The sequence below is a fragment of the Nematolebias whitei genome, chromosome 2, assembly GCF_014905685.2.
Source record: "Nematolebias whitei isolate Nwh7 chromosome 2, NemWhi1, whole genome shotgun sequence".
NCBI classification, from domain to species: Eukaryota; Metazoa; Chordata; class Actinopteri; order Cyprinodontiformes; family Rivulidae; genus Nematolebias; species Nematolebias whitei.
The window spans coordinates 26273361-26301143 of record NC_056499.1 but is presented as its reverse complement, the minus strand read 5'-3'; the positions used below and the strand labels follow the sequence as shown (position 1 = coordinate 26301143).

The 27783-nt window shown below is 40.5% G+C and overlaps 1 protein-coding gene across 1 annotated transcript; it reads left to right on the top strand.

Moving 5' to 3' along the window:
• On the top strand, positions 1-27783 carry tent4b (terminal nucleotidyltransferase 4B). Its single transcript, XM_037697581.1, has 12 exons — positions 1-850; positions 19528-19651; positions 20794-20840; positions 22431-22551; positions 22762-22869; positions 23327-23455; positions 25603-25816; positions 25904-26030; positions 26119-26222; positions 26309-26508; positions 26714-26860; positions 27594-27783. The coding sequence occupies exons 1-12, from the start codon at positions 303-305 to the stop codon at positions 27747-27749; spliced, it is 2025 nt and encodes a 674-aa protein (XP_037553509.1). The 5' UTR covers positions 1-302; the 3' UTR covers positions 27750-27783.

Here is a 27783-nt window from a genome sequence, read left to right as displayed (position 1 = left end):
GAGACACTTGGACATCTACCCTCCGCACGTTTCTACAGTCTTCTACAAGTTTGAGTTCCAATTTGATTATTTTTATACACCCAACTCACACTTTATTTTTTTTTGTCGATGGGTTTAGTTGGTAGCTGTACGTGTCGTCATTGTTGCAGCGTTTATTTATTTTTAATCATGTTCTAGAAGTAACGGACATTGGAGAACCTGAGCTAGCAGCCAGAGGTAGCGGAGCTAGCTAACGTTAGCTAGCTGCATAGGAGCTGAGCGTTGCTTGGCGGTGGTGTGGCATTTGCCTACAGTTCCGTTTGATGGATCCGAGATTCGCCTGGTTTCAGCCAGAACAGCTCGGACCCTCTAACAACCTGTGGATGCAGATCTGGGAGACGACACAAGTGTTCGGTTGTATGAACGTAAATAACAGCTATACTACTAGCACGGGACCTCAGAGCACGCCGAGCCTGAAAGCGATCGTCAGCGGGGCGTCGGGAGCCGTCCGCACTTGCACACACGGAGTCCTTCTTGACTCACGCACCGGTTGTAAAGACGTCGGGACCGAGAGCTCAATGGGGGACGGAGACATAATAGAACAGCGGGACTTTGTTCCACTAGACAGCAACCACAACAACCGAGCCCCTAGCAGGGGCGGTGGCGGCGAAGGGGGGCAGCCAGGCAGCGGGGTGCTGTGGAGGGGACTTACGGAGGGACACCCCAACAAAAGAAAAAGAGACAATAAAGCGAGCACTTTCGGATTCAATTCTAGCCTTTTGAACTGTGGCAGCGGGTCCAACACGGACGGATATGAAGGTTACACGGGCACTCCGTGGAAAGTCAGGAACTACTCAGAAGGAGTTGTGGGGTAAGAAGTTCAGATTTGTTGCTCTTAAATAACCAGGGAATGCCTTGGTGAATACATGTTTCTTGTGTTTGAAACACAGCAGGGGAACCAAGTGAGAGCCCCTTGGCTTTACAGCACATTACAAGTGAATTCACTGTTAATTCAACTATATAAACACTGAAATAACAAGCAATGGAGACGAGGTGTTCAGCCCCACCCCGCTCTCTGCCTCCTTCCAACCATGGATGCGTCTCTGTAGTTGCCTAAAACAGTTGACGCACGTCTGTTCTGTGATAAAGAACTAATCAATTTGGGTGAAGGAAGTTTAAACAGCAGTTTACTTTTATTCAGCTCTCTGTTACAGTTATTGTAAGGGAATGTAGAGGATTCACTCCTTAAAAGGTAAAGTTACTCGCTAGTTGAGTGCTGAGACTAGTTTGGTTCCTTATGTCAAAAGTTTTTATTTTGGGAAAACAACCGTAATGGTATCTTAATCCTCTCCAGATTACTTCCTCATAAAATGCCCTTTGCAAAATTCATGTTAAAGAGCACTCTCAGAAACATCAGGCAGTTGTTTCTGTGTTTTTTAATCACTACTCACTACACTGTTGATATGTATTTATTATTTCTCATTAAAACACATTGGTTTGTTTAGTCCCATCAGATTAACATTAAGGAACTAGTTTCATTCTTAGAAATGAGACAAATAAAAAAAGCGTAGTTGTTTTGTGCTTACTTAGTACTAATTGCTGTATTGCTCATTTGAACCAACCTGTTATTAGGAACTTGAGATAGCTTGGTTCCACCTGTTGTTTTACCTTCAGCTGCCTCAAGCTAACATGCACCAGGAATGCAAAATTCTTGAAGAAAGCTGTGGGCTTTTTTGGTTAATCGACTCTTAAATACAGCTTTCAAAACAAAAGTATTATGGTTCACACTCTGTGCATGCGACGCAAGTGAAGGGTATTATCCTGGTGGTGTTTATGAACGAAAGGTGAAATAATATGAGTGAAGTCATTACAGGGAGGTTAACCTTGAGAATTGTGTGTAATGGGCCTCTGGGTAGTTGCATGCCAGTCATTCTGCACTTTGAAAACTTGTGTGCACTCAAACAAATCTCATATCATTGCTCTCTGAGACTTGTGTTTCCATGCTGTGACAGCCCTGAGCTCTGCGTTTATGACTGGTTTGTCAGTCAGCTGTTTGTGAAAAAGGCTTGATGCCATTTTGTCCCAACAACTAGAACTGCCACTCAGTCTAATCTGAAGCTTAAAAAAGTAATTCACACTAGACCTTATTGACATAGTGATTTGTAAACACAATCAATTTATTTTTATTTTTTTATAGGACCATGCATGTGCTTAAGATGTTTTTATTTTATTTAATACCTTAGCATCAAGAGAAGTTAATATTTGATTTATGTTTTATACCATTTGGCTTTTGTTCCAGCTAGGCAGGCAGTAATCTTTGTCTAGAAATACTTTTTAAAGCTCTAGTCTTGGCCCCTGTTGCTAAATACACTAATATTCACATGACTGTCATATGAGATTTATCATTTAAATTATGTAGAAAATATTTAATAGCTCATTGTTAAGTGACCAAAAACATTCTATAAAAATCAGTGATTTAGTGAGTGCTTTTGGACAGCAGGAAACATTTTACCGTTCTTAAAATTATTTACCGTAATTCAGTTCCTATTCTTCTTTGCAAAGCAGAAACTGTCGTTGGTCAGTTTTTAGTTTTTCATTCAACCTTTATTTATACAGGTTCGTCTCAGTTTTATTAATTTTTTCATGCCCCTGCTTCAGAGTAGGCGCTTTTTTAGGGTGTAATTGTAAGAAACAAGCTGAACGCTAACTAGTGATGGGCAAAATATACTGAAGCTTCGGAGCAGTATTATTCTTCCTGAAGCAGTCTGATTCCTAACACTGTGTCAGAACTTGTATCAAACAACACTGTCATGTGACAAATGACGTTCAAAGCTTTGGACGTCATTGCTGCTTCATTTCACTCTATATTGGCTCAGGAAGATTCAATATGTTCTGACCCAATCACAGTTTCACAGATGTAAATGCTTTGGCACTACACAAGCTATGTATCGTTATTCTTAAAAAAAAAAAAAAAGTTGGGTTGTGAGGAGATAGAATTATGAAAAGTAAAACGAGTTTAGTTTGGCAGTTTTCAGTAAACTGAGTTCAAAGGTTTGGGATCAATTAACTCTTATTCCACAAAATAAGATATAGTGTTTTCTAGGACCTACAGTTTATCTTTTAATGCTTTCATTGATTTTTTTTTTTTTAATGGATCACAAAATTACAATCATTAGTACAATTTATAGTTTTTTGCTCTGCACACAGGAGTTGTCTTACAACGATAGCACATCATCCATCCATGCTGAGACTCGCACGCACACGTATTTAAAAAACAAAAGTTTTATCCATCCATCCATTTTCTTCCGCTTATCCGGGGTCGGGTCGCAGTGGTAACAGCCTAAGTAGGGAGGCCCAGACTTCCCTCTCCCCAGCCACTTGGTACAGCTCCTCCGGGGGAATCCTGAGGCGTTCCCAGGCCAGCCGAGTAACATAGTCCCTCCAGCGTGTCCTGGGTATTCCTCTGGGTCTCCTCCCGGTGGGATGTGTCCAGAACACCTCACCAGGGAGGCGTCCAGGAGGCATCCTAAACAGATGCCCGAGCCGCCTCAACTGGCTCCTCTCGACGTGGAGAAGCAGCGGCTCTACTCTGAATCCCTCCTGGATGATCGAGCTTCTCACCCTGTCTCTAAGGGAGAGCCCAGACACCTTGTGGAGAAAACTCATTTCGGCTGCTTGTATCCGAGATCTCGTTCTTTCGGTCACAACCCAAAGCTCATGACCATAGATGAGGGTGGGAACGTAGATCGATCGGTAAATTGAGGGCTTCGCCTTTTGACTCAGCTCTCTCTTCACCACGACAGACCTGTACAGCGCCCGCTTCACTGTTGACGCTGCACCTAACCGCCTATCGATCTCGCGTTCCATTTTTCCCTCATTCGTGAACAAGACCCCAAGGTACTTGAACTCCTCCACTTGGGGCAGGACATCCTCCCTGAACCAAAGAGGGCACTCTACCCTTTTCCGGCTCAAGACCATGGCCTCGGATTTGGAGGAACTGATCTTGATCCCGGCCGTGTCGCACTCGGCTGCGAACCGCTCCAGTGAAAGCTGTAGATCACAATCTGATAAAGCCAATAGGACCACATCATCTGCAAAAAGCAGAGACGCAATCCTAAGGCCACCAAAATGGATCCCTTCAACACCTTGGCTGCACCTAGAAATTCTGTTCATAAAAGTTATGAACAGAATCGGTGACAATGGGCAACCTTGGCGGAGTCAAACTCTCACCGGGAACAAGCCCAACTTACTGCCAGCAATGTGGACTAGGCTCTGACACCGGTCATACAGGGACCTAACAGCCCGTATCAAAGGGCCCGGTACCCCATACTCCCAGAGTACCCCCCACAGGGTTCCCCAAGGGACGTGGTCGAACGCCTTCTCTAAGTCCACAAAGCACATGTAACCGGTTGGGCAAACTCCCACGCACCCTCCAGGACCCTGCTGAGAGTGTAGAGCTGGTCCAGTGTTCCACGACCAGGACGAAAACCGCACTGCTTCTCCTTCATCCGAGGTTCGACTATCCGATGGACCCTCCTCTCCAGAACCCCCAAATAGACCTTACCAGGGAGGCTTAAGACCGGGATCCCCCTGTAGTTGGAACACACTCTACGGTCCCCATTTTTGAATAGGGGGACCACGACCCTACAACATCCAGAGCCTTAAGGAACTCAGGGCGAATCTTATCCACCCCTGGGGCCCTGCCACCGAGAAGCTTTTTAACCACCTCGGTGACCTCAGCACCAGAGGTCGGAGGGCCCGACCCAGAGTCCCCAGGCTCCGCTTCCTCAGTGGAAAACGTGCTGGTGGGATTGAGGAGGTCTTCAAAGTATTCTGATCCACGACATCCCGAGTTGAGGTCAGCAGAACACCACCCCCACTATAAACAGTGTTGGTGGTGTACCGCTTTCCCCCATGAGACGCCGGATGGTGGACCAGAATCGCCTCGAAGCCGTGCGGAAGTCATTCTCCATGGCCTCTCCGAACTCTTCCCATGCCCGAGTTTTGCCTCAGCGATCACCCGAGCCGCATGTCGCTTGGTCTGCCGGTACCCATCAGCTGCTTCCGGGGTCCCACAGGCCAAAAAGGCCCTATAGGACTCCTTCTTCAGCCTGACAGCATCCCTCACCGACAGTGTCCACCACCGGGTTCGAGGTTTGCCACCGTGACAGGCACCGACAACCTTGTGGCCGCAGCTCCGGTAAGCCATCTGAACAATAGAGGCACGGAACATGGCCCACTCAAACTCAATGTCCCCCACCTCCCCCAGAACATGTTCAAAGTTCGCCTGAAGGTGGGAGTTAAAGCTCCATCTCACAGGAGACTCTGCCAGATGTTCCCAGCAAACCCTCACAATACGTTTGGGTCTGCCAAGTCTGACCAGCATCCTCCTGCACCGTCGGAGCCAACTCGCCACCAGGTAGTGATCAGTGGACAGCTCCGCCCCTCTCTTCACCTGAGTGTCCAAGACATGTGACCGCAGATCAGATGAGACGACGAATAAGTCGATCATCGAACTGTGGCCTAGGGTGTCCTGGAGCCAAGAGCACATATGGACACGCTTATGCTTGAACATGGTGTTCGTTATGGTCAATCCATGACGAACACAGAAGTCCAACAACAGAACACCACTCGGGTTCAGATCAGGGGGGCCGTTCCTCCCAACCACACCCCTCCAGGTCTCACTGTCATTGCCCACGTGAGCATTGAAGTCCCCCAGCAGAACAAGGGAGTCCCCAGGAGGTGCACTTTCCAGTACCCCCTCCAAGGACTCTAAAAAGGGTGGATAATCTGAACTGCCGTTTGGTGCATAAGCACAAATGACAGTCAGAACCCATCCCCCCCCACACATAGGCGGAGGGAGGCCACCCTCTCATTCACCGGGGTGAACCCCAACACACAGGCACCAAGATGGGGGGGCAATAAGTATGCCCACTCCTGCTCGGCGCCTCTCACCAGAGTAGAAGAGTGTCCAACCCCTCTCAAGGAAACTGGTTCCAGAGCCATGCGTAGAGGTGAGTCCGACTATTTCTAGCCGGAACCTCTCAACCTCACACACCAGCTCAGGCTCCTTCCCCACCAGTGAGGTGACATTCCACATCCCAATAGCCAGCTTCTTTAGCTGAGGAACAGACCACCAGGGTTCCCGCCCTCGGCCACCACCCTACCCCTTTGGCCCCTCCCACAGGTGGTGAGCCCATGGGAAGGGGGACCCATGTTGTCTCTTCGGGCTGTGCCCGGCCAGGCTCCATGGGTAAAAGCCCGGCCACCAGGCGCTCGCCCACGTGCCCCACTCCAGGCCTGGCTCCAGAGTGGGGCCCCGGTGACCTACGTCTGGGCGAGGGAACAAAAGTTTTATTTTTAATCAAATAACTTTGTTGTATTTCTACTTGTCTAAAAAAAAAAAACCTTTATTTTTAATGTGTAATGCAGATCATCAATCGATGCAATCTTTATTTTGTACAAATTACAATTGACCAATTTTTTTAATAAACTTTGTTTGCTGAGATGGGATTGGAACCGTGTCAGTGTTTCGGTCATGCTTGTACAGTTGCTATGTTGCCAATTGTCATGAACAGTAAAATTGCTCCGTCCACGTGGAATCTTAACCCATGGTGATATAACCTTTGACAAACAAACAAGATAGTCATAATGGAGGAGGTAGTATAGCTCACGGTGTTACATTTAGTGAGACATTTATGCCTAATCAGCCAACATTAAGGCAAAAAAGGGCAATTTTTTTTCGAAGATACTAATGACTTACTGCAGTAGGTATTTTCATGCCATGAGCAACAAATGGCAGGATTTACAGTGCGATTCAGTATGTACTAAGAGTGTAAATTTTACATTACACAACCTATTTAACGCTTTGTACAAAATTAGTTTAGTGTTAACTGATCATAGCAAACAGAGACTAAACTTATGTACCGTAACTAAATGAAGTTGTAATCTACATATAAAACACAAAAAACAAAGCACAACTAGCTTTAAGCATTAACCTTTAATTGAACCATTAAGCATACAATGTAATTATGACCAAAATGGAGGATTTACTTGCCGTTACCTTCGTACAGATGAACATGTGGTAGTTCCCATTTATCACGGTTGTATTCAGCTGCTCATGAGGTCGGCAGCTTACCTTTATCCATCTTTTATTTTTTTTTCCAAACTTTGTTTAGGTTTTGGAAATGAAATACACTGTATTCCACCTTCTAAATAAAATCAATCAGTGAGTGCAGCAACGTCTCCACCATCATTAAAACCTGTCGCGGGTCTATTTTGGACGCTCAGGTTTGTTTACATTCATCCCGGAAGTAAACCGGAAGTAGAACTTCTTCAGTGTTTTTTTAAGGAGCGTTTACCACTCTGCGCATGCCAGTACTTCTGTTCAGAATAAAAGCCCGCTGCATGTAAACGCTCGTTGTGAACGGATTGTGCCCATGTAAACGATACATTTGAATTATTTAATCTGAAAACATTTCAATCCGGTCAAAGAATTTTGCGCATGTAAACATAGCTAGTGAAATTCTGAGCTGGTTCCAGTCACTTTTCTCTGAGCAACCAAATCATTTGCAGCAGCCTTTCACACCTACTGATGCCGAGTGCCTGCTACTAAAATAATGTTGTCTGGAGAACGCGCCACTAACCATTTGATCTCATAAATTCTTGGTGCTTGGGTTATTTGTCAACTTCTCACACGTCTGAGCAGTTATTTCATGGGAGGAGAATGGTTTAAGTGGGTGTGGTACTGTATTAAGACTGCTGGGGCAAAGATTGTTTTCTCTCTATTCTCAGAGCACTAGTGTGGAGTTCAGTCTTTAACTGATTCTCATTTTTAGTAATATGGGAGCTCTGTGTTTGCATAAGGACATTCCTTAGTGATAAGCTCTGCTAATACCAGAGCCTTAAGCTAACAGCTGGGATCACAGTCAGCCACGACTGAGAGCCTTCTGTCTAACCATATTTTGGCAAATGACTTTGTCAACGTGGTTTAAGGCTTACAACAGCATTATTTTGAAATTATCCTGAGAAGATGTGTGATCATAAAAGCTGCCTCCGTGTAGTCTGAAAGTGATATTTATAGAAGAGATAATTACCCATTTCCACAGTTGGAATTAACAGTGAGACAACTTGGTGAAATAAATTACCACAACTACAAGATCTTTCAGGTTTTCTCCACTTTGCCTCAAAGATTACGAGTTTGCCTACAGAGTGTTGAAGGATAAATTGGGAGTGGAGCTTGGCAGTACCACAGAGTATTTTATTGATATTTGGGAGTGTACATTTGTAGCACAAAGCAATGAGTGAAAGAACAGCCATTCAGTCCTGAGGCAGTTTTAACACTCAAACTGATTTTTTAAGTTGGGTAAATTAGAGCTACCTAGCTTTCCATTTGTTCTTGTTTGGTTCATTTACTATATAAATACTATATACGACATAAATACTTTTTATTTCTCACCTTGTGTGGCTTGTGTGACTTCAAGAGTCGGTGCACAAAGAAAAAACTTCTAGTACTGTTATATTTAATATTTATAAGTAGTTAAAGAGTGACTCTGGGACTAAGCTTCAAAATACACTGTCCACAGGACAGTTTGTACTCTATATTTGGCCATGTGGGTTGGCTGGAGAGGCATGAGTTCCAGTCTTTTTGGAACTGGTTAGGTCCAAGCAGCCAGGCTCATGGCAGTGGATCAATGTTTGTATGCACTGCACAGCCTCACTTTTCACAAAACAAAGCCAGCCCTCTTGAGAGACAAACCCAAGCTCCTTTTTGCTTTCCTGTCCAATCACATTTGGAGCTTTAAGGGAGTGTTTCCACTTAATTTTCTAAAAGAGCTAACTAGCTTTTTTTAAATTCTTAACATGGCCACAGGAAGTCATAGCCTGGGAGAACTGTGGCCCTTTTCTGTGCTATTAAACTGCAATGTGGGTTTTTATTATATTGACAAAAGAAAATGTGATTTTCGTATAAGAAAGTGATTTTGTTCATGAATGCATTGAAAAGCAATTAAAATTTAATTGCTACCCTAACTAGGCAAAGCAAGGTAGGTGTGCCCATGGTATTCACCTGAAGCTATACTTGTCATGTCACGTTGTCACAAGAATTTTCACTAATAACAGACTTAAGAGATATTTTGTAAGCAACAGAACAGAAGAGAATATTTTAGCTATTGACACTTGATCCACATTTCTTAAAATATCTCAACTGTGTAGTTTGTGGTCATGTCAGCTAACATCTTGAGTATTACAATGGTCTTTTTTTTTTAATAAATATTGTAACAAAAAAAACGTAAATAACTAAATTACTTATGAGCTGAATTACTTTTAGCAAACAGAAGTTCAGCATTTTGGTACTGTTCATCTGTCCTTTTGGCATATTTTTAAAATCAATATCCATGTTATAAATTGACCTTCCAGTTACTTAAGTGCACACTCTTAAGTCAGTATTTTGCTATGCATTGTGGTCTACATTGATTCATACCCAATTGTGATTTGTTAAAATATAGTTGATCTAAACAGTCTTCATATCTATCTATCTGACCATGCTCTGCAGTCATTCAGGCATTAAGTAGTATTGTACGTTAGGGGCATTTCACTATCACAACATAAAATACCAATAATATTAATTTATAATGTACTTGCATATGATGGTCAATGAAAAAGCAGAAGTAGAAGACCAAAAGACTAAAGTTTGAGTGCTCAACTTGAATCCTGGAAATAGCTGTGAATATGTTTGGGGTGCAGTGAGCTGTAGATGTGATAGTCCCCTCTGAATGGCTCTGGTGGGTAACTCTTTATAACTTAGCGTTCCAGTATGTACTGAGAAATGTGCATTTATTTTATTTCTTCCTGCTCAATGAGAATACTTCCTGCTCACCTGGTTTAGTTAGCTATGACAGTAAAATTAGCTTTTATCAGACTGAGACTTTTAGCTTTTGAACTGATATACTGAACCATCATCAGTCTCACTGATGTGTTTAAACCCATTTAAATCTTTTTTGCTGAGAGTATAGTGAAATGTTTATTCCCACTGCTTTGCTGGCTTCAATGTACTCTCAGAATTTGAGTTAGGTTCAAAAACTTCCTCCTTGGTGCTACACCTGTAAACTATAATAACATGAAACCTACAGGATATACCTGCAATGTCTGATAAACACTATCTTCTAAAACATTTAGGCTAATTTATATTGCACAATCCTTTTCAAGATGCTGAACCCATTGCAACTAATTGCAACTAATATTAAATAATTCTGTGGGAAAAGGTTCCACGTATCTTTTGTCACGTAGCTTTTGGGAAAAGTATGTATTTGTGTTTTGGGCAAAAATAACCAATACACAGTATGTATTGAAAACCTTTTCTTGAAATTATTTCTATTGAACTAGACTGTTCTCACGTGTGTTTTTATTTTTATTTTTTCTCTTGACTCACACATTGCCTAAAAAGAGTAGACGTCAACAACCACTGATATAAAAAGGTTTCAGGCTAATATGAATTTGTGAAACTTCCCTGGCTTCATGTTTCAGTTTAATCACAAATAGATGCCATTATGATGTACTTTGATTATTACTAGGGATGTAACGGTACGCTAATATCACATTTCGGTTCAGTTTCAAGGATGGCTCGGTTCGGTTCATTTTCGGTACAAGAAAAGGCCAAAATAAAGACTTAAAATACGTTTATTTTGAAAAAATGCCAAGTAAACAATATGTTTGTATAAAAATAAATAAAAGTGACCCATTTGGGTGATATTTTAAATAAATGGCATTCTTTACAATAAATAAACTATACTAACAATAATGAAAATCTTAATAAATACAATAACAGTCAGAACCAGAACAATACGCAGCAACAGACTGTTTACAATCTAACTAGTCAAGTTTTAAGTTTTTGGCCAAAAAGACTGACTTGTCCACATTTTCTGCCAAACGCACAGATCTAGTTGCAGTGACATTATCTCCAGCGGTGGAGAAAACTGCTCACTAGCAACAGTAGCAGGAATAGAGAGGTAGCACTTTACTAATTTTGCAGTGTGGCTGTATTTGGCCTCATTACTCACAACCTCTTGGACCTGCTCTCACAGGTGGGACAGGTCCCTGGAAAAGTTCAGTCATCACAGACTTCTTAGCTGGAGGTGATCTCTGGTGGATTTCCCTGAAGAGGAAGACTCAGCTGCTATCTCTGTCCCAGACTGGAAATACAACACAAATAGATAAAAAAAAAAAAAAAAAAGTTAATTAGATAATAATAATAATAAAATTGTGGGGGAGTGGTGGCGCAGAGGTTAGAAAATGGGCTTGTGATCGGAAAGTCGCAGGTTCAACTCCCAGTACCGTCAATATCAAAATGTGGGTGGAAAAGGTGAAACACCCACACCTGCCTCCACCCTCATTCGCCCCACTCTGGGTCCCTGAGCAAGGCCCTTAACCCCCACCATCTGCTCCCTAAACAGGTCTCTCTTGAAAATGAGTTCTCGTGGCTCAATGAGACTACCTGGATAAATAAAGAGTAAATGGGAAAAAAAAGAAAATAACAGTACCTCTTCTTGAACGGTTGTTATGAGGTGGTTGAATCTCTTGCTCATCATCATCAGGGCAGGGCTTTAATCTGGTCCAGGGCTTGTTGACAATATCAGTTTTAGCTTTTTCATAAAGTGCTGCTACAACATTTTGGCTGAAGTGTTGACATGATGAGATGCCAATAACTTTCAAGCCGGCACATCAACAACAGAAATGTAGCTCCAGAGCTTTAAAAACTCCTACACTTGTGTTATTGCTCTGGACCGATCTGAATTGCCTGATAGGTTGTTTAAATGCTGCTGTTATCCGTCTTTGCAACAAGCTGCTTTTCTTGCTTGTAGAAGAGACGTTCACGTTCGGATGATGTCGTTTCAAGCGCGTTAACAAGTTAGACGTGTTGCTGCTGCAGATCCAATCTCCGTGAAACAACGTCGACACACATCTTTGGATTTGTTCACTTGTCTTTTAACAAGAAAGTCATAATGTTCCCCAACAGGAGACCACAACGAGATGCTATGTTGCTAACGCTAGCGTGCTGCAAAATAATAGTGCCGTGCTGAAACACGCTTAAGATTTTTAGTTCCGCGGCGCATAATCTCTTGTTAATAAAATTTAATGAGTGAAAAAATGAAACGATACGCACGTGGACCGAACCGAAAATGCTGTACCGAAACGGTTCAATACACCCACATGTACCGTTACACCACTAATTATTACTATATATTAGTACAGTTGCAGAGGATATTATCAAATTGATAGAAATCCCTACAACTATATAAGTAAAAGTTGTTCACTCTAGTAAAAGTGATTTAGGTAAAATCAGATTTACTTCACTGTCTACAAGATATTAAAGGAAAGCTGCTTTGATTCTAACTTTTGTTGTAGTTATTGTTTTTGTTGTAGATTAGGGATAATCTTATCAGGTTGTGAAAAATGTCTGATATATTTTCTAATATTAGTATCAGATTTATGACTCATGGTGAAAAAAATGTATGAATAGGTTCAAGCTCTCCACTTTCAAAATACTGTTTAATCGCTTGTTGTCCTGGTACTTGCAATGTCATGTAGAGTTAGCTGTCCATGTTTGGACACGGCTGCCTGCTGCATCACTCAGCCATGACCATGTCTGTCTCTTGTAATCAGCATCGTGTGGATTACTTTGTAACTGGATAGGTTTTAACGTTGTGGTCAACAATTGGCACTTCTAAACAGTTAATTGATGAAAGATTGATGAATATGTCATCTGTGAGACATGGACACCTATTCTTTTCAAGTTTGTTCTCATTTCATCAAGCAGAGAGTAATGCAGCTCGTCTCCTGGGAACTATGTTCTTCACATGTAAAGTTTCTTTTGGCTCAGCAGGGTCACATAACACTGCTGTGTATGGAAGCACCCTCTTGTTGTAGAGGCTATCAGAGCTAAAAATGTAGGTCTTTGTGAAAACAGGGTCATGGTGTCGGGACTCGCTCTGGATAAATATAGTCAAAAGTTTTTAATCATGACTAGTCTCATCTTATAATGTTAGCCATTTTGTTCTTATCTTTATCTTTGTGTGAGCTACATATGTATTTTATGCTGTGTCCTTTGCTTGTTTGTTTTTTTCTGTACAGCACTTTGCTTGGCCTTGTTGCTGTTTTTAAGTTCTTTATAAATAAAATATGGTATGATATGGTTTGGTATCTTAGACTGCAATGCACGTTAACACAGCTGTCAGCAGTCTCATTACAGGTGTTTCTCGTCACATAAAAGCGATGTCTTCCAGTCCATAATTTTTAATCAGCCGAAGACTTTGTGGCGGTGACACAAATGTATCTCATTGTCTAAGAACCTGAACTGCTAGTAAATGTCCGCTTTGATGCAATTGTCCCATTGTTCTTAGTTCCACCCAACTTAAGATGGCTCAAATTCACTTGAAGGCATTTCAACACCTGTTGTTGTGTGTTATACTTTAATGGGACTGGCGTTCATCTTTTTTATTTATTTATTTTTTTAGGCTAGTTTTACTTCATTCCTACATAAAACCATTCATTTTTGCCTTCTCCACCTCCTTTGAAACACCTATGGACCAAATTGTCCCTCCCGGACAAGGTGTTAATTGTTTTCTGTTTGTTTTTTTCGTCCTACAGATTCTTTGCAGGAATGTTTAGGGCAGGGCTTTGTAATTGGTGACTTTAGTTTGGCCCACCAGTGAATTCTTTTTTTTGGGGGGGGGGGGGGGGGGGATGGGGTTCTGGTTTGGGGTTTGGGTTCTGTTTATTGCATTTATAATTCAATGCAATAAAACAAGCACATTTAAAAGGTAACAGATCATTGTAATACTTGGTTTATTTACATAATGTCTTTAATTGCTGGATGTTGGGCCCCTGAGCAGTTTTCAGTAACTGTGGCCCCATGAGCGGTTTTGTTGAATAGCTCTGGTTTAGGGTCTTACTGGATCATCATTGTAGCTCCAGACTTGGACCACTGGATTTCATTGCGTTATCACTTAAAGCTGTGTGATTAAAAATTTAACTTGACACGGTAGTGTAACTTTATATCCTTTTTGTTTTCAGTATTGTCACCATAAAATTGTGAAAGACCAGGAGGAGGTAGAGAGATTTGTGTGTCGTGTGAAACCACAGGAGCCTGTCGTCAAAACAGGATGTGCTGTGATTGAACGTGGGATGAAAAAGATGTTGCACAGGTGCTCATCTGTGTCTAGTCAGTAAGTAGCGTGCCATCATCCTTGATTACATCAGGATCTTTCTGTGGCACTACTGTCATAAACCTAGGTTTAAAGCACTTGATTTGATTTGAAAAGGGTACTTTACTTTTGTCATAAGGTGCTTCTGCAGTACAACTGTGTATAAATTCAGTGTATCACTCACCTAACTGTGATCCAACAGTATTTGGAAAAACTAGATTCAATCACAAAGTTTAAACTTAAATTATTCATGCAGCACCTCGAGCACAGTTTTGACTCATGCAGAAACATCTGCACAAATGGACCTGCAGCAACTCTGCTAGCAGCATTTTAAAAGCAAGAATTGTCTAATCAGTCTGCAGAAGAAACTGAAACGCAAAATTTTGTACATCCCACCACGTTTGAAAGCGAGACTTCACATGTAATTGTTAGAAAAAGGTCACGTCAGAAAAGATGGCACATTTTCCCCTGCAACAAGTGATCGCGATGAGACGGTTCAAAGTCAAGTTGCTGGTCAAACTTTTTTACTGGATTATATTTTACCGCAATATTGATAATTATTTAGTATATATATTTAAGTCCTTGGACATGCCAAATTGTTTATACTATGGATCTATGCATGCTACTTCTTTTGGCTGCTCCCTTCTTCAGGAGTCACCACAACAAACTCAGTGCACGAAGACTCGATAATTGTTTTTACGCCAGATGCCCTTCCTGACGCAACCACAGACCACTGAGCTACCACAGCCCTCTGTGGAGCAGAGAGCTGCCATGTAGGCCACCCAGGGGAGCAGATTGTGGGCCTTGCTCAAGGGCCCAGAGCAGGACAAATGAGGGTGGAGGCAGGTGTGGGTGTTTCACTTTTCTCACCCACATTTCTGATGTCGGTCCGGGGAGTTGAACTGGCGACTTTCTGATCACAAGCCCGCCTTCCCTAACATCTTCGCCATGTCAACGTTACTATGGATGTAAATTCTGTGCTTCTGAATCAATCTGAGTTTTTGTCAACCTGGAGTGCTAGTGTTGGTAGAGACAAAACAAGGTAAATATGTAGTCTGTGTCACGAAGCTATTGAAACAGGACAACCCATTCAACCCTTTGTCTTCCTTTGCTCATGCTTATTAATATGAAGCTGATTACCTTTAAATGTATATCCATATTTAGTTCAAAGCATACATTACAAGCAGTTAGTCAGCATGAACATCATTGTATTTTGTAATTTTGTCAGGGAGGCAGTATTTAGTGACTGCGCTAACATTTTTTTTCCCCTGCAGCACTTTCAGGTTTTGTAAAGGTTGTTGCACACGATTAAACAACAATACTACGACATGGTGGGATTGTCTGATAAGCAGTACCAAGTCATTCATGTGTTCTGGAAGCAGACTGCAAAACTAAGATGTAATTTGATCCATTAAGGTGGGGCACGAGGTTCCTCCCTCACATGAGGACAAAGGAGCTCTAGTGGCCTGTTTCCTGTGAAATGAAACCTAAACACTCAGGAACTCCCTCACTGTTTTCTTATTGGCTGCCTTCTGTAACAACAAACACATACAATAACATGAAATATCTGCAGGAACCTGCTCATATCAGCTGAAAGACTGAGACTACAAACATCACAATTTGTCAAACTGGTTTTATATGTTTGACTAATTTGTGTGTGAACGCACCGTGCATTATGCATTGCATTATTTATGGATCTTTAATCTGTATGTGCTCTGGTTATTTCCATAACTAGGTAGCTGTTTGCATGTTAAAGTTGGTTTCTCACTCGTTTCTTTCATATTTTTAGTTTATTTTCATGCATTTGAAATCACACTGAGCAGATCCTTCTCTGCTCCGAGCCATTAGAGGCTGGCATGCTTTCTACTCTGTATCTGAATCAAAACAAACAGGAAGGTCAGTGCGAGCCTCACGGCTGCATTCAGAGCTTTCTGGAGCTCTGACAAAGAGCTGAACCTGATCACTCTGTTAAAGAGTAATAAAGATCAGACAAAATCATTGCTGTGTATCAGCAACGAAAAGGTATGACATTTTGCTGTTATCAGAGTTACTAGTTGGACCTTATCACTTCCATTTCACTCCATTCAAAACTTTGCTAATCTGTTTACTTCCTTTTACACAGCATATGTTTCTTTTTTAAAATTTACGTCACTTTATTTTCCAACTTTCAGTGTCATTGATGTGTTTGCCTCAAAATGTCTAAAATCTTTAAAAAACCAAACTTAAAGACCAGACTCTAATTTGAGTTGTTATAATGGCCCAGAATAATAACAGCCAGATTTAAATCATGAAATGAAAGCTAATGCATCTGTAAAAAAAGAGTTTCCTTTACTCTGAAACGAAACTTATGTGTGTAAGGAAGGCTGGAGTGTCCAGTGTGGAGTGGAAACAGTCATTTAATGTGGAGTGGTGATCTCAGAGGGAAGAACAATGATAGTTTTCATTCTCTTTCAGAGTCAGAGTCAGTCAGAGTCAGAGTTTCTTTATTGTCATTCGCACCTCATGTGGTACATGTGGTGGAGCGAAATTATGTACATAGGGTCCCAGTTACATCCAACAATAAAATGTATAAGAAAAACAGTAACATCTAAGATATGAACTAAGAAAAACACCAACTAAATATACACTAAGCACTCATAACATAAAACATTGAACATCACCACAAACATGAACATGAGTCTGTGAGCAGATGTGCACGCATGAACACATCAACATTGAAACAGATCAGCAGCAACATGAAACAGATTAGCAGCAACATGATATGGTTTTTCACAGTGATTATTCTAGTTAGAGATTCATTATTTCCCAATAACAAGTAAATACATTTTTATTGTACATTGATTTTCGTTTAGATGCTTTTGTTAACAATCTAGTTCAGCAATATGTTTCTCAAAAAGATAAACATAAATGTTAGTTTTGTTTTCCAGCCTTGAGTGGCTAGCTGGTCAATTCTGTGTATTTTCTGTGCATGAACAAGACCAAAACAAACTTAAAAATACTATTTTTTCTTTTACAAGACATTTCCCATAAAATTAAATGAAGGAACATCAAGACAGGAAAAAATGAAAACTCTTTCCTAAAAATGTGTTTTCAGGGTCTAAAATAAAAGTAGAACATAAATCAACACATTTTGTGGACCAGTGCTTCTGATTTTTTTTTAGTTAAATTATAAAGGTTTCTCTTGTTTTAAAAGCAAAAATCATAATAAGGATTGTCTGTCTTGGAACTGTTGTGACATGTGCATCACTTCAGGCTTGTCAGGCTCTAAATCACACATTCATGTAAATGTACACTGTGCCAAAATTAAATCGTAATCTCTTATGTTATCATGTCAATCATGTGGCTTCTTGTGTTTGAATTTGGTGGATAATAAAGATTATGGAATGATCTTTCCAGATAATAGATGAGTGATGAATGACAGGAGTCTTTTTACCTTTCATGCATGTTAATATAAAAGTCCATCATAATGACATATTTCTATTTGGTGCCGTATGCATCATGCCACTTATTTTTTTAAATAAAAATACACTTATTCATGCCTGCTGAAATACAAACTTTTCAGTACACATTTTTTATTGTTATTTCATTAATGGTTTAAGGGTAATGATGCTTCATGCAGGAGATATTCTGTGATAGATATGCTTTTTTTATTCATCAGAAGCCTTTCCCCCCTTGGTTTTGGACGCCTCTTACTAAGAAGCTCCTTTTTGTTGAGTTTTAGCACCATAGTTGATGGACTTGTGGCTGTGTAATGTTTATTTTGCATATGTTAACTAAGAAGAAGGAAATAAGAAAAGAGAGTATGGTAGTCTACTAATGCCCGCTGAAGAGAACTTGTTGCAGACATTCGAGGCAGCAGATACACTGTGTCATTTAGACAGTGACCGGTCACTGCTGATAACTGCAAGGGTTGGTCCAACTCACTTGTATGCTTGCCTTTGAAGCCATTTTTTCTTAGAAAAGCAGACTCTGTCATATTTGGGAGGGACAATGAGCCTGTTTTTGGTCTCATAGGTCCTTGTGTGTGTGTTTGCATTCTCTTTTGTCCACCCACAGAGACTTGTCCTCGTGTCTGTGTATGCAAACAAAACTGCTCAGTGAAAAGGTCAACACGTGTTGGCACAATGACCTGCACCAAGGACAAATAAGAGACCCTTGCTTTGCTGGCTTTTCTTGAGTCCACTTTGTTTTATTGACATTTTGCTGGACACAGCAGTTGTTTTTGTTTTGTTTAAACCTACTCTTTTTTTTCTTTCCTTAAAAACACTACTACTTAGAACAGTACACCTGTTGCTGGATGGCTTTGCTAGTTTCTTGAGAAGTCACTGTTGAGTTAGGGCTGGACGATGTGTCCAAAACTTTTGTCATGATATATTTCTTAATTTCGGTCGATAACGATATCATTTCGATATTGATGTAAACAATATAAAAACCTGAGAAAAACTTTACAAACTGTACAGATAAATTAATGTTCACCTTTTATTTGTATTTAGCCTTCAAAAGAAATTTGAAATTGCCGTCAAATAAAGATAAAACTCTCAACCTTGTCAATATTAATAGTTTTAACTTTAAACAAGAACACAGCCTAATCCATGCAGCAGACGTCTGCGGCACATTTTTCAGCACGCTGAAACCTGCAGTTTATCGGATTTTAGATAGCCGAACCACTTCCATACCGCCAAATTAGCCTTTCCTCTCATCATTTATGTCATATCTGCTTTCTCTTCGCTTGTGAGACCTTGTTCAGTCACATTCTGACCGTCATGGGCACTCATTTTAAAACAAAAACTTGCTGCGTGTTGGAGCTTAGCCTAGCCTGCTATCACTGACTTCTTCTGGACTCGAGCTCTGTGTCGTGTACGTCATCACGCACTTATGTAGTTTTGTTGCAGCTTTTTCTGTTCGGGTTGAAGCGGCTGCCGGTTGAAGCGGCTGCTGGTTGAAGTGGCTGCTTCAACCCGAACAGAAAAAGAAATGTCTGTGAAACGTAATCATAGCATAATGTATATCGAAATATCGAAAATGTGCTTAAAACTCATATCACCTTTATTGAATAAAAGTATATTGTGATATATATATCAATATCAAATTCTTGTCCAGCCCTATGTTGAGTAGAAATGCCATCCTTTATCTACCATAGTTTTAACCTGTCAATCACAATGAATCTGGTTTATACAGCTACAACTAGAAGTAACTAAATTTCATCAAGATGTTGAAATCTGTAAATGATCATGGGATTTGGATGTCTGTTTTATGGTAATAACTGAAAACTTGTGTATTGCCTCCTAGTGTGATTGTTTTTACGACTTCAGCTGTCTCACAAGTGTTTTCTGCGCACACTTCACAGGTTGCACGAGGAGATCAAGGATTTCTACGAGTACATCTCTCCACGGCCGGAGGAGGAAAAGATGAGACTGGAGGTGGTGGACAGAATCAAGGGAGTCATTCACGATTTGTGGCCCAGTGCAGAGGTAAACACTGTTAATACTCTGTGGGGATTCTTTTTTTTTTTTTTTTTTACACGTACCACCCACAGTCGTCAGGAGAAGCTCCCTCACTTCAAATCAGTTGAAAGAACAGTAAAAATTATGGGTTACTTGTTAGCACCAAATACAATTGGGTACACTGACCAGGTTCAATGTAGTGACATCTGTGTTTTACAGCCCTGTTACCACAATTGGCTTACGGTGCAGTCGGGCTGAATGTGAAATTGGGCAACAAACTTGGGCCTGTGGTTCTTTTATCTCCCTGCACCTCGATAATGTTTGGCTCATGCTATCAGCACCACCTGAAGCTTTATTGCCTTTATTCCCTTGTCTTTGATCTTGCTGATAGAGCAGTGAATTTCTATGTGCATCCTGTTATCACACAAATACTCCTCCAATCCAAGACAGCTTTGTTCCTTTTACACTTTTGTTGGGATCAGAGGTAATGAGTTAATCAGTCATTGTGGTGCTTATTTCTGCTACTTTTGTTTGGTGTTTTAGACCTGCTAATAATTAACCATGACTAAAAGTTTGGCCTGAGAAAGGCATAACAAGAAAAAAAAAGCAGCTAACTTTTGTGACCACATGAAATCATATCAGAAGTTTTCAGGACTTCATTCACAATCACAGCTTTACAGTCAGCTTAGACATGAACATGTGACCTGGCTGTAAACCAGAGTTTACACTACTTGATGTAGGGAAGAGGTTTAAGGGAGTAAAACAAGGGTCAGGGCTTAATTCTATTTGTGCATTGCAGCGTGGGAGGTTGAAAGGAAACGTTGAGGATATTTTATCAGTATACAGGTTTAAGAGATCTGTGGTTTAAGGGTTATTTTTGTGGTAAACATGCTTGAAGTTTTAGTTATAAGATTAGGACACAAAACCAGCTTTGGTCTCTGATTATTTATGTACAGTTTGAAGAACAAGTTTTGTAAAGCAGAAACATTCCATGGGAAAATCTGATAACACCACTTTTATTTTATTTTAAATTGACAGTCCATTTCATGTCATTGCCTTTCAAGAAATGTTATGTTTAATAGTGTTTTTGTATAAATTAGCACATTTTTCTATCCTAAAAATTATTCCTATTCATGTGTTAACTAAAACGTTTTATTTTATTTTTCCAGGTCCAAGTGTTTGGGAGTTTTAGCACAGGCCTTTATCTACCAACAAGGTGAGTTTTCCAGTTTTTCTTAAACAAGGAGAGAAATTTAAATGTGCAAACTGTGTCTTATCTTCGCCAAGTTGGGCTGGCTCCTTACCAAAAGTACTTGACTTGCTCAGAGTTTCCCACATAATCTAAATCTGCCTGTATCTCAACCAAACAGGGGTGGAGTTTATAAACTAAAACAAACCTAAGAAAGGAACTGGGAATGTGCTGAGTTTATACACAGTCACTGAGAAAATTTGAATCAAAGAGTGGTTCTCATTTTTCAGTTTACTTACATCATCAGCTGTTGTGCTGTTCCGTGTTCTCTGCCATTTGCAGAACAGACTGTGGTCAGATCAGCTGCTAACTGCAGTCTGTTAAACTGAGCCCCCCATAGCTGGACTGTGCCGGTCACCTGAACTTTATGTTGAATGCATCATATCCAGATCTTGGTTCAGCGAGCACAAAAGTAGATCTATGATCTTTTTTTCCCAAAAGTTTCCAGAGCTGCAGCATTTATTTGGTATATTATTCTTATAATTTCAGCATTAGGATTCTAGCTTCTTCTTATCCTGTCATGTTTTGTCTAAAGGAGTGACCCAAACACGATTTGTATAATGTAAGATTTGCTTATTTTGTTTTTTCTTTTTTTTAGCTTTGAGAGTAGCCTCCACTAGTGACAGACAACTAGAGTGCCTGCTTCTTTGTTGAACAAACATGTCTCCTATTGGACTCCTGGAACTGTACAGAATAGAAAAACAGCACTGTGTTGATTCTTGATTGAATATTGAGGTTAGATGAGATGACCGTACTTGAGGAATCTTTCTAGAGACAGTCATTTTACCTGTTATAAGGATATGTAAGCTTGTATAAATATGTATGTCTTATTATTTCTGGCCTCTTGTGTTGAACATAATAAACGTGATAGAGGTGATTAGAAAATGTACTTTGAACGTTTGCAACCACAGTCAGAAGTTAGTTTTCCCACTAGAGGGCAGCAAAGTTTTTTGCATTTGATATTTAAAAACTGTTTCACTTTATAGTATAAAAATCCAACATACAGAAGATAATCAAGGTAAACATAGTTTGACGAATGCACAGTATACATTTGTTTTTGTAATCTATAGTAACCGTATGAGTCAGAGAGGTTTTATTGTAATTGCAGCTACGTACAAGTACATATTGAAATGAAACGGCATTCCCCAGGATCACGGTGCAACATAGAACATAAAGTGCAAAAACAACACAACACACAGTGCAGATACACAACAGTACAATATATACAAACAGACTTATAATAAATTAATTAATTTAACCTTTATTTATACAAAAAGATATCTAATCTAAACATTCTTCTAATCTAAAAATAAACACTGAGAGAGTTCTTAGGTGGTGGAGATGTTCTTCTGGAACTATTTACAGCCTGTAGTGGATTATTTAATCTGAAGTTGATTGTGTTGATTTCATGACTTTTTTTTTTTTTTTTTTTTTGTCTTCCGATATCTTACAAATACGTTGGCATGGGAGAATCGACGCAGTCACACTGTGTATTCTGTGACGTGCCCCAGCTTGCAGAAGAATGAACGTTATGCTCCATCTTTCTCTCCCTGACAGTGACATCGACCTGGTGGTCTTTGGGAAGTGGGACACTCTTCCACTCTGGACGCTGGAGGAAGCTCTTCGAAAGAGAAATGTTGCAGATGAGAACTCCATCAAAGTTCTGGATAAAGCAACGGTAAGACAATATTTCCTTAATGACTGAGGTTGGTTCTTAACATTTTGGATCATAGTTTAAGTAGAATAATTAAATTAATGGATTCTTTAAGTTTGTATCTGTATGTTCAGACTCAAATTAGGTTTAACATGTTTTCTGAATACAGTTGTATGCAAACCCTGTTCCAGCCAGAGCTTGAGTGATTTTATTTTATTTCACGTTTGTTTTCAGGTTCCCATCATCAAACTTATGGACTCCTTCACTGAAGTGAAAGTTGACATCAGCTTCAATATGACGAGTGGAGTTAAAGCTGCTCAGCTCATCAAGGAGTTCAAAGAGGTACTATACTCAGTGCTACTGTAATGATTTTTTAGAGTCAGTTGTGTAGTGTTTGGTTTTTACAAGTTCACTTTTTTTATTCAAGTTTAAATTTCTCATGCATCCCTCGTAAATAACACCTTTTAAATTTGTTCAGTTTGTACTACAGCTTATTTTATGGCCTCTGCAGGTCGTATAAAACGCACTTGTGAACTTTATTAACATTTAACAACACAGGATTTATTTTCTAACATATTTTAATACATTGTGTGCAAAGCAAAGAGTACCTGCTAAGCGTTATTGCTAAGGAACGTGAAAAGAAACAAAGTGTTTTTAATTTAGGCAGCATTTGAATTCAGGGACTTTAAATATTTAGGCACCCATAATCCCTGACTTTTTTCTTAGGTATCTGTGATATTTGAAGTATTATATGTTCTTTACCATTTCTTGGATGTGTTTGTCTTTTTTTTGTCCATAGAAATACCCAGTGTTGCCTTACCTAGTCCTGGTGCTAAAGCAGTTCCTACTGCAAAGAGACCTAAATGAGGTTTTTACAGGTGGAATAGGTTCCTACAGTCTCTTCCTCATGGCTGTTAGCTTCCTGCAGGTTAGTGCTACAGTTTGATTTTCTACATACTTTCCCCTTCATTTATATATTTCAGTTTTAAAATTCCATTCTTTATTGCCTTAAGGTACAAATCAAAAATTTAAAACAAAAGAACAAGTGATGGCAGTTATAGTTGAAAGTTTTTATATACAGTAGTTCCTCGCTACTTCGCGGTTCGTTTTTCGCGGATTCGCTCTATCGCTGTTTTTCAAAATATGAATGGACATGGCACACGATTGGCTGATTGATGGACAAGCCGCATGATTGGATGAACTTTTTTTTTAATATAAATTATTTTATTTAGCACCTGCTGCATCTTTGTGTAGCACACAGCTGCAGAAAAAGCTTCCTTCTGCAGCTGCTCAGCTGTTCTCCATGCAGAGCGGAGAAGTGGGCGTGGCCACTTAGAAATTATGGAGGGGTCTGAAATGTTCATCTTAAGTGCATGTCCACTGTGAGACAATCTTTAAAAAAAAAAAAATCCGGAAATCACAATGTACGATTTTTTAATTATTTTTTTATTATTTTTTAATTATTTTTTAATTATTTATGTGTTACTGCTGCAACTAAGTATTTGAACACCTGCCAATCAGCAACAATTCTGGCCCTCAAAGACCTGTTAGTTTGCCTCTAAAAAGTCCACCTTTACTCCACTTCTTATTCTAAATTAGAAGCACCTGTTTGAGGTCGTTAGCTGCATAAAGACACCTGTTCACCCACACAATCAGTAAGACTCCAACTACTAACATGGCTAAGACCAAAGAGCTGTCCAAAGACACCAGAGACAAAATTGTAGACCACCACAAGGCTGGAAAGAGTTACAGGGCAATTGCCAAGCAGCTTGGTGGAAAAAACATCAACTGTTGGAGCAATTATTGGAAAATGTAAGAAACTAAACATGACTGTCAGTCTCCCTCGGACTGGGGCTCCATGCAAGATCTCACCTCATGGCGTATCAATGATCCTAAGTAAAGTGAGAAATCAGCCCAAAACTACATGGGAGGAGGTGGTCAATGACCTGAAGAGAGCTGGCACCACTGTTTCCAAGGTTGTAATACCCTAAGACGTCATAGTTTAAAATCATGCATGGCACGGAAGGTTCCCCTGCTTAAATCGGCACACGTCCAGGCCCGTCATAAATTTGCCCATGACCATTTGGATGATCCAGAAGAGTCATGGGAGAAAGTTATGTGGTCAGATGAGACCAAAATAGAACTTTTTGTTCTTAATTCCACTCGCCGTGTTTGGAGGACGAAGAATGAGGAGTACCATCCCAAAAACACCATCCCTACTGTGAAGCATGGGGGTGGAAGCATCATGCTTTGTGGGTGTTTTTCTGCACATGGGACAGGGCGACTGCACTGTATTAAGGAGAGGATGAGCGGGGCCATGTATTGAGAGATTTTGGGGAACAACCTCCTTCTCTCAGTGACAGCATTGAAGATTGGTCGTGGTTGGGTCTTCCAACATGACAATGACCTGAAGCACACAGTCAGGATAACCAAGGAGTGGCTCTGTAAGAATATCAAGGTTCTGGAGTGGCCTAGCCAGTCTCCAGACCTAAACCCTGTAGAAAATCTTTGGAGGGAGCTCAAACTCAGCGACAGCCCAGAAACCTGGCTGATCTAGAGAAGATCTGTGTGGAGGAATGGGCCAAAATCTGCTGCAGTGAACCTGGTGAAAAACTACAGGAAACATTTGACCTCTGTAACTGCAAACAAAGGCTACTGTACCAAATATTAACATTGATTTTCACAGGTGTTCAAATACTTATTTGCAGCAGTAACACACAAATAAATTATTAAAAAATTCATACATTGTGATTTCCGGATTTTTTTATTTATTTAGGATATGTCTCTCACAGTGGACATGCACCTAAGATGAAAATGTCAGACCTCTGCATGATTTCTAAGTAGGAGAACTTGCAAAGTCGCAGAGTGTTTAAATACTTATTTTCCTCACTGTATATATATATATATATATATATATACCACTATCCCTACTTCGCTGTTTTTCACTTATCGCGGGGCTTCAGGGTACGGATCCCCCCGCGATAAACGAGGGACTACTGTACAGCAAATATTTTATTTTCTCTGTCACCCGTTGTTGATCAATGATCATACATTTTAATTTTTGCTGGCTTTTAGCTTCATTATAGAAAGGATGTGTCCAGCCCCAACATCAACATCGGTGTTCTGCTAATTGAATTCTTCGAGCTCTACGGTCGCAACTTCAACTACTTGAAAACCGGCATCAGGATTAAAGACGGTGGCTGCTACGTTGCCAAAGATGAGGTTCAGAAGTGCATGATGGATGGATACAGGCCCTCGATGCTCTACATTGAGGACCCTCTGCAGCCAGGTAGGACCGTCACACAATCACACAGAAAACGATGAGCTGGGGTCACACTTACTGACCGTTTTTTTTTTACTGTCTTGTGTCAAACAGGTAACGATGTTGGCAGGAGCTCATATGGTGCCATGCAGGTGAAGCAGGCATTTGACTATGCCTATGTGGTGCTCAGCCATGGTGTGTCTTTGGTCGCCAAGTATTATCCCAATAATGAGAACGAGAGGTAAGCAGTTAATTAAATGAACTTGTTACTCTTTAAAATTGCATGTACACGCAGGAGTAACGGCTGTTTTTACTGTTCCTTTTCAAAGTATACTTGGTCGGATAATCCGAGTAACTCAGGAGGTGGACGAGTACAGGGAATGGATTCATAAGAGATGGGGGAGCCCATCTCAGAATGATCCTTCACTCAACCGTATGTTCCATCTCAGATTTGTTAAACATTGTCATTGTAGCAAAGATTTTACTCGTCTAACAGATGTCTTTTCCTTGCCTTTGCAGGAAATGATGTCAAATTGTTTGAGTCTAAGCAGCTCGATGAACGCAACAACAACTTCACAGATGATGAGGACGGTGTTGTGGTTGTGCCGTCGGCTCCTCGCAGCAAGTCCTCCTCCAGCACCTCTTCTCCTCCCTCTTCCCTGCGCTCCTCGCCTTCTTCCTCTCCGCCGTTGCCGTCTTTAACATCTTCCAGTGACGCGGTCAGTGCCTGCAGCTGCAAAGACATTTTCAGGCTGATGACTGTCCTGGAGATATCTAAAAAAGTTAAATCTGGTCCTCTGGACATCCTTTTTGGATGTCCAGAGGACCAGATTTAACTTTTTTAGATTTTTCTACCTGGATTATTGAGCATGCATCAGGATGTCTTGGAGATAATCTTTGTGTAAATCTCTTCCTTTTTCTCAGGACTCTGATGGCACACCGTGTAAAACAGCAAAGCAGCAGTCTGGCCAAAGCTCCAGTACCCACAGAGAAAAGTCTGCTGTGGTTAGTAATCACCACACACAGAGCCACACTACCAGCACTCCATCTGCAAGCAGCAAAGGAGGAAAGGTGTGTATGCATCACCGTGCAAATGTCAAGCGTCACCTCTTGTTTTCAAGAAGTAATGCATATTTACATTGCTAGATAGTCTTGATCTATGAGTGGCACTTTATGAAAGTCTTTCATACATTTTTGTTAGTAGCTTCCATTTTTATGTATTTTCAGCGCAGCTCTTCCAATATGATATTTTTGTAGGGGTGCTATTAATTTGTAATCTCACCCTTAAAATGAGCTCCTAAAAAAAAAAAGAGAGAGAAAAGCAAATATCCTACAAAATGAAGAACTGCCAAGTGTTTAAAATGTGCCAAGTTTCTCTGGCTGGTTTTCAGCTCATAGTTCTTTAATCACCTTGTTGGTGTAGAGATTTATGCAATCTGTTTTTCTCATCAAACTGTTAATTTGAGTAAATTCAGCTAAATAAATTAGAACAAATTGTGTCTTTGTGACGAGCTGCTGGTAATAAAGTGGCTAAAGTTTGCATTTAAAACTGTTTCTTTGCCAAGTTGTCTGTTACACGCACTGATCCATCTTTTGAGTTTTGGAGCCTTTTTCATACCCTCATTATTCACAGGGCATTGGTGACTGAATACATTTAGAAAAGTCATTCAACACCTAAAGAAAATCCTTAATATCTTTGGAAAATGTGAAGAACTATTGATCAGAATCACTTTAAAAGATTACAAGAACATTAGACTCTTTTGAAACTTAATAATTAAAACCGGTGGTTGTGCTTCATTTCCAGGCCAGGATGTCTCGCTCCAACAATAAGAGCAGCCACCACGGGCAGCAGAACTCCTTCAGCGCCAAAAGTCATCCGAGCAACAAGCCACACCACCGAGGCAACAGCAAGAGGAGGAAAAACCTGCGAGACTCTACAAAGGAGGATCTTTGCAGATAGGACTCTGCTAAACCACGTCTCCAACAGCCCCCCC